The sequence below is a fragment of the Staurois parvus genome, unplaced genomic scaffold, assembly GCF_062004578.1.
Source record: "Staurois parvus isolate SC_StPar_1 unplaced genomic scaffold, SC_StPar_1.0 ptg000656l, whole genome shotgun sequence".
Classification (NCBI taxonomy): Eukaryota; Metazoa; Chordata; class Amphibia; order Anura; family Ranidae; genus Staurois; species Staurois parvus.
In genome coordinates this window covers 1,291,681-1,307,580 of record NW_028318452.1, presented here as the reverse complement: position 1 = coordinate 1,307,580, position 15,900 = coordinate 1,291,681, and the positions used below count along the sequence as shown (strand labels likewise).

At 41.4% G+C, this 15,900-nt stretch overlaps 1 protein-coding gene across 1 annotated transcript in view; it reads left to right on the top strand.

The window, feature by feature from the left end:
* Positions 1–15,900, top strand: part of PDE8B (phosphodiesterase 8B) — a 244,475-nt gene that overhangs the window by 129,605 nt on the left and 98,970 nt on the right. Inside the window, exon 2 of the mRNA XM_089694213.1 lies at positions 5,605–5,664. Coding sequence (XP_089550339.1) covers positions 5,605–5,664 — 60 coding nt within the window. The remainder of the gene's footprint in view (positions 1–5,604; positions 5,665–15,900) is intronic.

Below are 15,900 nucleotides of genomic sequence, written 5' to 3'. Positions count from 1 at the left end.
TAACATATAGAATGCAGTGGGCCACCAATGGGCCATTCACAGTATTTAGAATAGGAAAGGGGGAATTAATAGGGCCCCCCCTTTTTATGGGACTGTGGCAGGGGAAATAATGTTTCAAGTCCCCCCACTGTATAAATACAGTGGGGGGACATTCTAGAAGGTCAGTAGGGTTTTTAGTCCCCCCTCAGTGGGGTCAGGAGGAGAAAAAAACATTAAAGTTTCAAGTCCCCCCATGGTATACTAATATAATGGGGAAGCTTCTAGAAAATAGGCGTTTTTAGTCCCCCATCACACCTGGACAGTTTTAAGCCCACCCCCAGGGTATATTATATAATGGGGAAGATTCTAGAAATTGTGAGTTTTTAGCCCCCCACTACACCTGGACATTCCTGGAAGAAAAAGTGACCAATAGAAAGAACTGGAAAGAGAGGAGAGGGCTATAAAAGGGGGGTCTGTTAACAGAAAAACAGCAACCCATATGTAATATCAGAGAAGACTGTCAGAGACTGCAGGCTTACTGGTTGGATACTGGAAACATGATGCAGGAGAAAGTTAGAGACTGGGAACAAGTTACATGCACCTGGTATGCAACACTGCCATAACATACTATATCTGGGTTTGCTGAGGTTCAGGTGACCGATAGCAAGTATGAAAGGGTGGCAAGTAGACCTCAGACCACATAGGCTACATTCACACTAGCGTTGTGTGCAGGCGGCAGAGAGGCGTTTGGGAAGCGTTTTTACCGCTTCCCAAACGCCTCTGACAATTCTGCACATTGCAGCACATGGTGGTGTTCTAACTGGAGCGTTAGCATCGCGTCGCGGCAAAACAGACGCCTCTGGTCGAGTCAGGAGGTGTTGAAGCCTCCTATTCTAGTCTATGGTGTCGCTCCGCAAATGCCCGGCCGGCGTTTGCGGTGCGGTTGCGGGGCGTTTGTGGAGTGGTAACACCATTCAAACTTCATTATAGGCGTTTGTGGGGCGTTTTTAACGCTCGGCAAACGCCTAGAAACCGTCGCTAAACCGCGCATGCGGAGTTTGCAGAGCGTTAAAAAATGCTCCGCAAACGCCGGACCAACGCTTGCCAAACGCTATAGGGGCGTTTGGCAAGCGTTGGTAAAACAGTCAAGTGTGAACGAGCCCTTATTGGGCACTGGGACATAGAAATTACTGTATTTTGTGTTGCAGTACCTGATTTCCCCAGTGATGTTGGTAAACTTTGTGACATTTATACTTGTTTGTAACACTTGTGAGGTTTATAGCTTTGAGTTCTGATAGAACTCCAGAGCTGTAATACTTGGGGGGCTGGTTAGAATCACATCTGTACATATTTGTTTTCATTTTCTTTAATTAAGCAAAATACAATAATTTGATCATTTGGCTTTGGTCAGTGTTTTTTCCTAGTGAAAATGATGTAATGTATGAAATGATAGTGAATTAGTGTGAATGCACAGCAGAACATATATTATTATGTCATCTTTATGTACAATTGCGGCATAATAAATAGAGTAGTTTATTTTAAAGTGTTACTAAACCCAGGACCCTGCATTCACTATATCTGGTCTCCTACAGTACACAGAACATGGAAATGCAATTATTTTAGTAAATATAAACTGCTAAATACCTTTTCTCATCAGCAGTCAGAGCAGTCTTGTGACTTCAGCAGAGCACTGACTAAAGCTTGTAGGAGGAGTTTTCTTTCTGTTCTAGGAGGATGCAAAACCCCTGACCCTCTGTCTGGATAGTGCTGATTGGCCCTGTGCTGATCACATGCACTCTCCCTAGAAAAAAAAACCTCTCTAGCAATACACACTAAACTGAGCATGTGCATGTGGCTACAGGTTCAGTCTGTCTTATCAGGAGGAACTAGGGGAGGGGCAGAGTAAACAGGATCAAATGACCTTTTTACACAATGCAGAGGATTAACCCCTTAGGTTCCACAGTGAGTATAACAAGCATGCTTTACTGCATATACACACTGATTTTACTGTTGTGGGTTTAGTAACACTTTAAGCACACTGGTGGTTGAAGCTATTAAAAGAGAATTATGGGTTTAACAAAAACAAATCATCGGCCCAATGCTGCATCTGTCCCCTGCTGGCTCTAAGACCAAGAACTGAGCGATCAAACACTGCTGACCGCTCAGTTCTTGGTCTTCAGGCTGCACTCTGCTCTGCCTCTCCAGTGCTCGCTGGAGTGCTGGACTGTGGAGGGGGTGGGAACAGCTGGCTCAGTCTCCCAGCGACATGCTGAGAAGCTGATCCAGCTGCCAATCCAGGCATTTGGGTGGATCCCAACTATTTTCAGAGCCTGGACAGGCTTTGTGATGACAGCCGACATTGGGCTTTAGCTCCCTTTTGGCTGAAAATGGGTCACAGGAGTGCAGAACTTAAAGCCCAGCATCAGCTGGTCACTAGGTCTGAGCACTGTCACATAACCTTGAGAGTGACTTTGTCGCTCCTAGGTCACTGACACAGCCCATTTCAGTGGCCATTGCAGAGGAGGAAGGAGTGGTGATGGAGCAGCAGCACAGGGAGTATAGGGGCCACAGGGCATTCTGTTTGCAGAGACACTGAGGGCTTATTTACTAAACTAGAGAGTGCAAACTCTGGTGCAATTTTGCACAGAAACCAATCAGCTTCCATGTTTTATTGCCAAAGTTTCATTAAACAAGCTGAACTTTGAAGCTAATTGGTTGCACAGATGCACAGATGCACCAGATTCTGAGTGCACCAGTTTTAGTAAATCTGCCCCACTGTCTATTTGCACTGCATGGTTGAAGTATAACAAAGCAAACCTATTGTACATTCTATATTAAATGGTGATCAGGGATCAGTCAAAATTGCATGTCATGTCAGATAACTCCATCACCTCCTAATATTCCTTCACAGAGATCGTTTGTAACCAATATACTGTGAGATCTAATTTTTTTGTGTGTGTTCATGGATGTCTGCTTTCATTAAGCAGAAAGGGAATGATGTAAAGTGTATAAATGATGTAAAAGGTATAAAACACCATTTTCCAGGCTGAATCATGTCCTTCATTGGAAAACAATCTGAAATGATAGCATGCAATAAAACCAGGAGCATTATTATTGTATGTTATACTATTATATTTATATTTTATTTATATGATCATTAATGAAATCCATCTACTTACAGCAACAGTGCAAAAAAGGTATTTTTTTCACCTTCATTCCTGTTTAGTCTTAAATCATTATATGAACAGACATCATTGTGTCAAATAACCTTTTCTATGAGCTGTCATGGTTTTGTTACCAACACAGGCCCTTTCTGACAGCTCTGTCATTGGTGTTGGCAGGTTGTAAACTGAGTCCAACCAAATCAGTTCTGTTATTGTCCGTAGATGCTCCATTATTACTAACATTCTGCAGCATATTTGTTACTTAAAACATTCTGTGGTTAAATCTTACATATTGATATTAAAAATAGACATCCACTGACTTTGTTCAAATAGTTAATCCAGGCATAAAAAAGTGCCTACCGACTGAGATCTGTAGAGCCTCACTGCTTGCTATCCTGAATGCTGTGCCTGAAAAGTGAAACTTGTTACTTCCCAGTCTAATGTAAAAGGAGTGACGACTGCACTCACTGTCCGTAGATTAATATATGAAAAGCTGAGATAAATCATACTACCACTGGAGGCCACCATTTTGTTGGTTGGTAACAAATTAAACTATTCAAGAAAAGCATTTGCAGGTCTAGGGGGCAGGCTTTCTTGGGGTTTGTCACTTGCAGAGTTCTTGGCCAGCGGTGTAGTGCAGCTTACGGAAAAAAGTGCAGAGACTCTCCAGAACTCAGATAAGGATGCCCTACGGATGACAATAGGCTCAATTTGCAAAGCTCTAACATACAGATAAGGATATCAATTTTAGCCATGTAACTAGAATTTTAAATCTTATTGGACTGAAAATATCTGCCATTTTGTTTTGAAAATCATTATCCTCTGAGTTCTCTGAGAAATGATTTAGCATGATATATATATACACTATATTGCCAAAAGTATTGGGACACCTGCATTTAAATGCATGTGAACTTCAATGTTCTCCCAGTCTTAGTCCGTAGGGTTCAATATTGAGTTGCCCCACCCTTTGCAGCTATAACAGCTTCAACTCTTCTGGGGAGGCTGTCCACAAGGTTTAGGAGTGTGTCTATGGGAAGGTTTGACCATTCTTCCAGAAGCACATTTGTGAGGTCAGGCATTGATGTCGGACGAGAAGGCCTGGCTCGCAGTCTCTGCTCTAATTCATCCCAAAGGTGTTCTGTTGGGTTGTGGTCAGGACTCTGTGCAGGCCAGTCAAGTTCCTCCACCCCAAACTCACTCATCCATGTCTTTATGGACCTTGCTTTGTGCACTGGTGTGCAGTCATGTTGGAACAGGAAGGGGCCATCCCCAAACGTGCATGGCATGGCAAATAGCCTGGCAAGTCGCACCCTGTGTGACTGGACTCTTAGGCTTGGTTCACACTGCCACGACTTGGTATCCGACTTGTGCTCCCAAGTCGCATGGCATGTGAAATCCAATGTTAGTCAATAAGAGCTGGCTTAATTAGCACTACTGAAGTCGCTCTGACTTTAGAAAAAGTTCTTGTACTACTTCAAGGCAACTTATATACAACTTGTCCCCATAGACTTTAATGGAAGTCGCCTGGCAAAGTTGCACCGTAAGTCGCGCGACTTTCAGGTCGTAGTAGTGTGAACAGCAGAGCCTCAGTTGGTGGTCACCCCAATCCAACTATGAAATTGTGCGACTTCCAGTGAAGTCAAAGTCGAATGTCATTCTGACTTGTGGTGCGACTTGCAAGACATCTGCAGCTTGTAAGACACAGATGTCTATGCAAGTAGCACCTGAAGTAGTGCATGCACTACTTTAGAAATCGGTGTGGATCCAAACAAGTCGGAATCGCACCGATATGACTGCTTTTATTGTGAACAATAGGGTGCGACTTGCCATGCGATTTGAAACTCGTATGGAATGGCAAATTGCATGGCAAGTCGCACCCGGTGTGACTGGGCTCTTAAATAAAAATAGATCATTCGTAACAATTAAAGTTTCCATTGGAATACATGCATGCTGTACTTAACAACCTAAACATTTTTACATCCACGGACGTTTGGTAACAATTCTACTAGACAGTACAAGCGTGTAGGATATTTATAAGCCGTGAAGGTATATCACAAGATGTTCTTTGTAAGGAAAGGTCTAAATGAAAGATTTTATTGTCTGTATTGCATAATAACACATATCCTTCACAATGAACAACCCAACACATTTTATGCAACATAATTACCCCAATAAATCAAAAGGCATTTAAAATCTTTTGTTAATTCACAGTAAGTAACTTTCTTCAATGTTTCAGGGACTGTCCATAGTTCTGTATATAGGGTACAACCTTGTTTTATTTCATTACATTACTGAATGGCAAGTCAAGAAGTATAAAATTGCTTTTACAGGTCAGGACAGCATTTTATAATATTCTATTCTGCCATTGTGACATGTTGTTTTTTAAATCTAAACATCCAGTTTACTTTTACTGTATATGTAAAGTGAACATGGAATATTAAATCGTATTCTTAACTTTTAGCAGGTTTCGTCAACAGAACTGTGGCTGGGACCTATGAGACTAACACAGGATCCTATACAGGTAATTCAAACTTACCTTTTCACTTGCAGAATACAACAAAATGTTATTTAGCTTTATGAAATGGCTATATAATGTGACATTAATCTTCTGTTATACTGGAAAATTAATTAATGTGTTAGTTGGTGTTTTTTGAGCTTTTTTTGTGTAAAAAGACCATTAGCCCTCATGCACACTGGACGTTTTGATAACGCTGGTAACATTAGCTGTGTAAAGTCACGTTTAAAATTTGAGTTTTTCAGCTTTTTTAGTGTTTTTGCAATAGCATTTAGCCGTGATTAGTGATGTTTTTCCGCTTTTGCGTTTTTTTTGCTTTTTTTTTTTACCAAACAAAACTTTTTTGGGTAAAAAAAGTTCAAAACACAGATTTGCGCTGTTTTACCACGTTTTACTGCATTTTTCAGAAACCCACTAGTCCTGGGGTTTTTTTCCAGCCAAAAAACATTGATTACAGTCTATGTGTGCATGGACACATAGGATAACATTCTGGGGGGTTTACTAGCTGTAGAAAAAAAAGTCAAAAGCCAAAAACAGCCGAAACGTCCAGTGTGCATGGGGACTTATTGGAAGAACATTGGCTTTCACAGCCTATTTCCTTAGTTACAGCAACCCTGTCCATGCAGGTAAATCAACATGTTTTCTTTATTATCCTCCCCCAAACTCCTGGGCAACACACTTTACCTTTGATCTCCCACTGGTTCGACCACCCAGGAATGAGGAAGATACCCGGAGTACTCCTTTCCGTCCGTTGGCCCTGTTTTGTCATCTGGCATGGGGAGATGGCCAGTCCTCTGTAAGTTCCAACTAAAGCAAATTGCAGCTTACACAGGGCATCACTTCCCTTCTACAAGTAATTGGAGAATGGTTGGAAAGCAAAGGAAAGGTATGTTCGTCTGCGGAGGTGGGCTTCAAAGTGTACCTTTTTCTTTGCCTTGGATGATTAACTCTATAACAGTCTATAGTGTTCAGTTATACGTAATTAACAAACAGTTGCTGCCAGTAAAGTTTTAACAGTGTTTGTGGCAACTTATTTTGATACTTCTCTACATGACTAGAAAACAACATTTAAAGTGTTACTAAACCCAGGACCCTGCATTCACTATATCTGGTCTCCCACAGTACACAGAACACGGAAATGCAATTATTTTAGTAAATATAAACTGCTAAATACCTTTTCACATCAGCAGTTTGAGCAGTCTGGTGACTTCTGTCAGTGTCCAGCAGAGCATTGGTTAACGCTTGTAGGAAGAGTTTTCTTTCTGCTCTAGGAGGATACAAAACCCCCTGACCTCTCTCTGGACAGTGATGATTGGCTCTGTGCTGATCACATGCAGTCTCCCAAGAAAAAAACAAAAACAAAATAATAATAAGCTTCCTAGTGCCACATCCCAAAAGTATAGAAAAAAATGCCGGAAGAAAATGCTGAACAAGAATTGTATGGCCAAACTGGCAGTTAGAGCAGTCGTGTGACTTCTATCGGTGTCCAGAAGAGCACTGGTTAAAGATTGTAGGAGGGGTTTTCATTCTCCCCTGATTGCCCTATGAGGCTGCAGGACCTTTGACCCTCTGTCTGGACAGCGCTAATTGGCACTGTGCTGATCACATGCACTCTCTAGCAATACACACCACACTGAGCATGTGCAGCTTTCCCCCAAGGCTTTGTTCTATCAGCAGATGTATTGAGAACTGTGGATGAAGGGGAGGATCAGAGAAGTCAGAATCACACACCCTTTTTACACAATACAGAGGATTAACCCATTAGGTTCCACAGTGAGTATAACAAGCATGCATTAGTGCATATACAGACTGATTTTACTGTTGTGGGTTTAGTAACACTTTAAGGATAAATATAGTTTTGTAAGAAATCCCCTATTCTTTCTCCCTGCTTTTGCCATCAAATAACTAAAAAAATACATATCTGAGAAATGATGAACTAAGGCTTGCTTTCCCCAGCTTGTCTGGGGAAAGGCTGTAGCAGTGTTTGGAATGCTTGTCACTCCAGAACATTTCTTAATTGCAATGCTTGGCCTGACCTTACAGAATAGTTACTGATGGAGACCAATATTATTCTGCATGGCCCAGTGCATGAGTAATGAGAGGGCCATAGTACTGCAAAGTATGAGCTTTTTCCCTGGGCATGCCAAACAGTGAGAACTTTAATTTTTTAACATCTGAGCATCTTTAGTTGGTGTAGATATGGGGACAAACTAGGGGATTTCTTTTGAATGTTCCTCCTCCATTATAATTATTTTGTCTAAACCTAGTGCTTTTTATGTCTTTTGACATTTCTGGAATTTCTTGCCACATGTCACTTGGCACTCTCCAACCATAAACAGCTTGAAGTGTACCCTGCTCATTAGAGATCATGCAACTATGTAAGGTGCAAAAACGTCTCCAGATCCAGGGATTTTTAACCAGATAGTGAGTCTATCTAATGACTTTGGATCTCCAGCAGAAGCAGAAGATGACCTGTGCAGGCTGCTATTATTTTCTCTTGATAAGTTGGCACTAAAGGCATGTGTAGAACACCTTCCTTGCCTTCCTTTATAGCTTGGACGCAGACTGATGTAAAATGAGACTATTTATGTTCAGGCATCCAACAGTCAGCCTTGATGCCTCAGGGTGGCTGACTGATGTCTATGGTGGTCTTTATTCCCATATGGAAGAAAAATATATTTTAAAAATATTCTTCCCAAATATATTGACATATATTTGAAATGCTACAATTTTGGCCATGTTCAATATATTTCAAAATATTTCAAAATATATTTCAATAAATATATACAGTGAGGAACAGAAGTATTTGAACACCCTGCAATTTTGCAAGTTCTCCCACTTCATGGAGGGGTCTGAAATTCACATTGTAGGTACATTCCCACTCTGAGAGACAGAATTTAAAAACAAATTCAGGAAATCACATTGTATGATTTTTAAAGAATTTATTTGTCTTGCACTGCTAAACATAAGTATTTGAACACCTGAGAAAATCAGTGTTAATATTTGGTACAGAAGCCTTTGTTTGCAATTACAGAGATCAAACGTTTCCTGTAGTTCTTGACCAGGTTTGCGCACACTGCAACAGGGATTTTGGCCCACTCCTCCACACAGATCTCCTCTAGATCTGTCAGGTTTCGGGGCTGTCGCTGAGCAACACGGAGTTTCAGCTTCCTCCAAAGATGTTCTATTGGATTTAGGTCTGGAGACTGGCTAGGCCACTCCAGAACCTTGATATGTTTCTTACGGAGCCACTCCTTGGTTATCCTGGCTGTGTGCTTCGGGTCGTTGTCATGTTGGAAGACCCAGCCACGACCCATCTTCAATGCTCTGACTGAGGGAAGGAGGTTGTTGCTCAAAATCTCACAATAAATGGCCCCATTCATTTTCTCCTTAATACAGTACAGTTGTCCTGTCCCCTTCACAGAAAAGCACCCCCAAAGCATGATGTTACCACCCCCATGCTTCACAGAAGGGATGGTGTTCTTGGAATGCAACTCATCCTTCTTTTTCCTCCAAACACGACGAGTGAAGTTTAGACCAAAAAGTTCTACTTTGGTCTCATCTGACCACATGACTTTCTCCCATGCCTCCTCTGGATCATTCAGATGGTCATTGGCAAACTTCAGACGGGCCTGGACATGTGATGACTTGAGCAGGGGAGCCTTCCGTGCAATGCATGATTTGAAACCATGACGGCGTAGTGTTCTACCGACAGTTACCTTTGAAACTGTGGTCCCAGCTCTCTTCATGTCATTGGCCATCTCCTACCTTGTAGTTCTGGGCTGATTCCTCACCTTTCTTATCATCAGTGATACCCCACGAGGTGAGATCTTGTGTGGAGCCCCAGTCCGAGGGAGACTGACAGTCGTCTTTAGCCTCTTCCATTTTCTAACAATTGCTCCAACATCTATTTTCACGAAGCTGCTTGGCAATTGCCCCGTAGCCCTTTCCAGCCTTGTGGAGGTCAACAATTATGTCTCTGGTGCCGTTTGACAGCTCTTTGGTCTTGCCCATGGTAGTAGTTGGCATCTGACTGACTGTGGGGTGGACAGGTGTCTTTAAAGAGCTCAGACAGGTGTTACTAAGTTAGATTAATGAGTGGAGTAGAGGTGGACTTTTTAAAGGCACAGTAACAGGTCTTTGAGAGCCAGAATTCTTGCTGTTTTTTAGGTGTTCAAATACTTATGTTCAGCAGTGCAAGACAAATAAATTCTTCAAAAATCATACAATGTGATTTCCTGAATTTTGTTTTTAAATTCTGTCTCTCAGAGTGGGAATGCACCTACAATGTGAATTTCAGACCGCTCCATGATTTCTAAGTGGGAGAACTTGCAAAATCGCAGGGTGTTCAAATACTTCTGTTCCTCACTGTATATATATATAATGTATATTGAAATGCATTTTTATTACAAAATATATGAAAAATATTTTTAAAAATACATTTCAAATATACTGTATGTCTTTACAAATACAAATCTACATTTTTGGAATGCATTTACAAATATATGTAAAAATATATGTTAAAATGACTTTTTTATGTGTTAAAAAAAATCGGAAGAATATATTAAAAAACATTTTTAAAAATATATATTTTTTAAATATATTCTTCAGATTTTTTTAACATATAAAAAAGTCATTTTAACATTTATATTTACATATATTTGTAAATGCATTCTACATTATATTTGTAAATGCCATTGGCTACAAGCGTTGATCAGATGCTGGTTTTTCAGCATATCCCTTCAACAAAAGCCGATTGTTAGAATGGCTTCCATTAGACAGACTGCTGTACACACTGACCAAAAAGTCACACAGTTCCTGCTCAACCGGCTGATTTTTGGACAGTGTGTACCCAGCTTAAGTTTGTGGATTACTCGGGCTCCTTGATTATCCTCACATGGAAATAGCAGTCACTAGAACCCTATTTTTAGCCATGAAAACTATAGCCCACAATTGACTATATCCTCAACCTCCCATAACCCGCCTCTGGATAGACAAGATAAATTCCATCTTACATTTACAAAGACTTACGCCTGGTACACATGATAAGAATATCGCACGAATGACCGTCCATTTTTTGTTTTTCTTTTGCATGTCAGTCTCATATTGAAAGTGAAGAGGTTACTAAGGTTACAAAATTTCTCATATGACAGAATACAACTTTGGAAGTGATGTAATGTATTGTATTGGGGGATCAGGAAGTAATTTTTTTTCCCTGCTGGTGCAAATTGGGTCATGCTTTGCTGGGTTTTTTTGCCTTCCTCTGGATCAACTGTGTGTATAGGATTATAACTTTTTTTTTTAATGGTAGAACTGGATGGACGTTTGTCTTTTTTCAGCCAGACTAACTAACTATGTAATGTGTTCTTTAGTTTTCGAGCATGCGTGGTCTTAGTCATTTGATTTTTTTATGGACAAATACTGTACTGAGTAAAAGAGAATCGTTAGTTCTGGTATCGGACTAGAAAGATCTTCCTGTTTGTCCCGTTGGATAATTCCGCATGAACTGTTGTGATTGGCTTTCTAATGCTGTGTACTAACGATCAGATTATTGGATTCCCTGTGATGAAGCCACATGACCCTGTGGCGTAACACGTAGGGAAGGTCTTTGACGTCACGACGCTCGGAGGATAGGAGACAGTGGTACAGCTGGCTGCAGATTAGCGGTTGTGGGATCCGATAGCAGTACTCTTTGGGAGATACTTTGTAAAAGCTATATTGTACATCACACATGTAAGTGGAATACTGGATATTGTTTTAATAATAAATGTTTTGTAAGGATAAAGCACTATGTTTTGGTCATCTCTTTTTGGCATTGATCTGATGGAGGAGGATAACAAGGACAGTGAAGGAGACTCAGACTTATCGAACATCTTGGACATTTCCCATCAGTCCACTTAAGGGACACATGCTATATATGACCTCACTTAGCGGTTTGGTCATATACGCCAGGTGAGAGCACATCAGGTGGAGGTGTACACACATTGGCTTGAAGTATATAATCACACGAGGTGTACTAAGAAGCATTTAATCTCCACCCGTGGAGAAAGATAACCGCAGAGAATATCAATGCATGGACACTTATTTAGAGACGTTTAAGCTGATTATTATAGGTTTATATCGGTAGTGAAGCTCAGCACTTGATTGTTATTTAATGGTATTTTTCATTCTATTTACTCATCATGTGTACTAAGCTTAAGCTGTAACTACAGAGGCATTTATCAAAAATTCAAAAATATGAGAAAATATGACATGGTTGGCTAAGGGACCCTACTCTTGTACCGCCTGCTGTAGTTATGCTGTAATAACTAAACCTGGTAAAACATACCAAGAAAACTTTCACTTTTGTATTCCTCTACCTTCTCACCTTGGAAACACCTTGGAAATTTTAATGAGAACATGTGGTTGTAATGGAACCGACCCCAGACTGTGCTTGGGTACTTTAGTTAGACTACCGCTTCCCTGTCCAAACACCGACAACAGACACTACAGCAGACCATTCAAGACTAGACGACACCAATCTTGAAGTAAACCAGGAATAGACTAGTTTATTTGAACACAGATACAAGACATATACACTCAGGGGACAGTCCCCCCTCCCTGCATAATGACACAAGGCGGGGCAATCTACATTTAGTAACAAGAGACACACAGGTATTCAAACTTCACACTAGCAGACAGTCCCATCAGGAGGGAGGGCTTCTGGAGACACCCCCTCCTAACAAGCTAATACACATAAACACATACATCCCATAATAGTTTGCTCTCAAACCAGACACACAATAGAACAATGGGATGCAGCCACACAACAACAAACAATCCAAAACCCCCACCCCACCTATCTCCTAGACATGTCTACACAATATTAGGACAGATCACCCTGTACCCCTCACAGGCACAAGGTGACTTACACATAATAGGGATATGGGGAGCTGAGAAAGGGGTCTCCCCACCTCTCCAAATTGAGCTGGGTTCCATGGGCCCCCCACCCAAAGTGACTCCTGTCACAGTGGTTATCAGGCCAAACAGATGCCAATATAATGGCAGATCAGTGGCGTCTTTAGGGGGGATAGGGGGTGCGGGTCGCACCGGGTGACACCATCACAGGGGGTGCAGGAGCAGGTAGCCAGCTGAGCTTCTGGGCTCTGTGAAGGTCCTGGCAAGTTATTGGGGTGATCCTGAATTCCCGGCACAGTGACAGCCGGCCCCGGTGTAGCAGTAAAATGAGTATCCCGTGAAGATATGTATCCCCTGAAGCAACTGCGCATGTGCCGGTTTCAGGCCGAAGAAGCCGATCACCGATCTCCGACTTTAGCACAGAGCTGCCACAGTTAACCCCTTACAGGCTGCAAACCGCTGAAGCTGATCCCGCGGATCACTATGAGTTGAAAGATCAGTTAACCTGATCTTGCAACCCATAGTGATCCGTGGGATCAGCTTCAGCGGTTTGCAGCCTGTAAGGGGTTAACTGTGGCAGCTCTGTGCTAAAGTTGGAGATTGGCTTCTTTGGCCTGAAACCGGCACATGCGCAGTTGCTTCACGGGTACAGGATACTCATTTTACCGCTACACCGGCACCGCTCCTTCCTCTCTGGAGGGGTGACACCACAAGTTACCGCACCGGGTGATACCAACCCTAGGAACGCCTCTGAGGCAGATACCTGTTTGTATACCAGCTGCTGTTAAAAACACGTTCAGGGGCGGACTGACCATTTGGAAACTCGAGCACTGCCCGAGGGCCCGGTCAGTAGGGGGCCCCATGAGATGTTCCTGGTACCTTTTTCATAGGCTTTTTTTGAGTTTGGGCAAGGACACAGGGGCCCCATGATCCCCTATTGCCCGGGGGCCCCATGAGTTGTCAGTCCGCCCCGTGTTACACGTTATGATGTTTTTGTTGGAAATTCAGCTGGAATAAATTGAAGAGTTTTATAGCTGCTTAAACTTTAGTTTTTACTATATTAATAATAACCCAAATGTGCTGTTATTTATAATAAACACGTTTGCCCCCTTCTGAAATATTGTCGAGTATGTGTTTGAAGTATCCGTATTAGAAAAACAGTCCAGTGTGCAGAGAAATTTGAAAGCAGGTCACTAAGTCCAGCGGCTCTTGTCAGACTCCGGGGAATTTATTGATTCTGTCACAAAGCAGAGTTGCTATGGTATTACACTCCAACAAACCAGGGTCATGGAACTGTGCTGTGTTTACAAGAGTCTGAATGACTGCAGCCTTTCCTAATAATGGAGAAGCCTACCCTTATATAACAACGCAATTCCCTGGTTAAACATTGCACATTTGATCAATATAGGTGTATAAAAGCAAGCGAGCCAAAGAAAAGTACATTCCTTCAGGAAGCATGACATAACTCTTAAGATTTACTGTAATTATAATTTGACGGAAATCTAGTGTAAATGGTATGATAAATAATAAGGTATCATTTAATGTACTGGGTATGTTTTAAAGATGGGAGGGAAATATGCTGCACTAAAAATGCTGGTCGCAGACATCCATGAGTACCCGCTATGCAGTGCCAATAATACATCTGGAAAGTCAAGGAATCTTGTGGAATACAGTCACGTGAAAAATTAAGTGCACCTGATGTAAATTCTTGATCCTTTCAACATATTTCAACAGGCACACATTAGAGATTTATTTAAACAGTGCCTACAGATAAAGATGATAAACTTGAATGAAAATGTGCTTTTCAATCATGTATTCAACATACAAATCAATAGATGTAACTATCGACTGAAAAAAGCAATTGCATCCTTGGTGTCAAAAGCCGGTATTACCCCCCTGTAGCAGAAATGACTTCTTGTAGTCATGTTATGTCCAGGGGTATGGAAATTTCTTTAAAAAATCTACTTGTCCAAGGGATTAAATCGGGGTCCCAATCTACTTGCCCCTTATGACAAGCTATTTGTCCTGATAAAAAAAAAAAAACATATTGCCAGGAAGGAAAATATTATATAGAAGGGTAGATGTTTTTTGTTAGGCAGAGGTGCTTTTAGAAATGTCTGGGGGTTTTAAAAATGAAAGGGGCTTTATGGCGACTTAAACTTTTACTGTTTATTTTTGCTAGAAAATTTCTTAGAACCACCAAACAGTCAATATTTTTTAAACACAGAGGCCCTAGAGAAAAAATTGGTGGGTGTTGCAGTGACTTTTTTCAAACACATTTTTTTGGGGAAAAAATACACTTTTTGAATGTTAATACAAAAAAAACACTATACAACAAACCCAATATAAAAGATGATGTTATGCCAACTACATAGATACCAAACATGTAACGCTTTAAAATTGTGCAACGGCAACAAAAAATTTACTATCCGTAGGAGACGCTTTAAAAGCCTTTACAGGTTACCACTTTAGATTTAGAAAGGAGATCTGGTGCTAGAATTATTTCTCATGGTCTGATGTTCATAGTTATAAATCACATGTGTGAGATGATTGCTCTCTGTGTGAGGATGGGGGAGTGAAAAAGTTTTTAAATAAATAAATTATTTATTTAGTTATTTAAATTTTTACACTGTTGCTTTAATTTTTTTTTATATGAAGCTTTGATCTCAGCAAACCATCTCTGCAACAAATCTGTCCCTAGTCCTGCAGACAGGCAAACGTACATCTGCTTGACTACCAGCAACCCGAAAAAAGGCAGAGCCCAGGTGGCAACGCGAGTGGCTGCAAATACAAATCAAGCCTCACTCGCTCACCCATCACCAAACCCCCCCGCTGCATGGCCTGGCCCCTACCACTCGGGGACAGGGATCTCTGTGTTAGGTAGTCATTTTTATTTCATTTAGGATAGTGTGAAAGGGTTAGAACTTCTGTCATCTTTTAATCGCTGTCTTCATCTTCATTTAGGAGATTTCTCCATTCCTCCAGTCTGGTTGACAGAACAGGAAATGAGGAAAAAAACAATACCTCTAATGGGGACACAATCAACAGTAGCAGCACATTTTCTAATAGAATGAAGATCTCTTTCAGGGTTTAATTGTTGTCTGTTTCCCCTTGAGGGAGATTTATCTTCCCAAGTGATGGGTGCAAGACAAAACATTATAAGAAGAGAGATCTCATCTAATGGAGTACAGACCACTTGTAGCCTCCCTGGCGGTATTCCCGAGTGTAGCTCGGAGTAAAGTTTCAGTACCACAAGCGGTAACCCCGAGCTACACTCGGGCTTACCATGCGGCGCTGCTGCGGGATCTCTTCTACACTTACCTTGTCCTGCGCTCCCGCGATGTC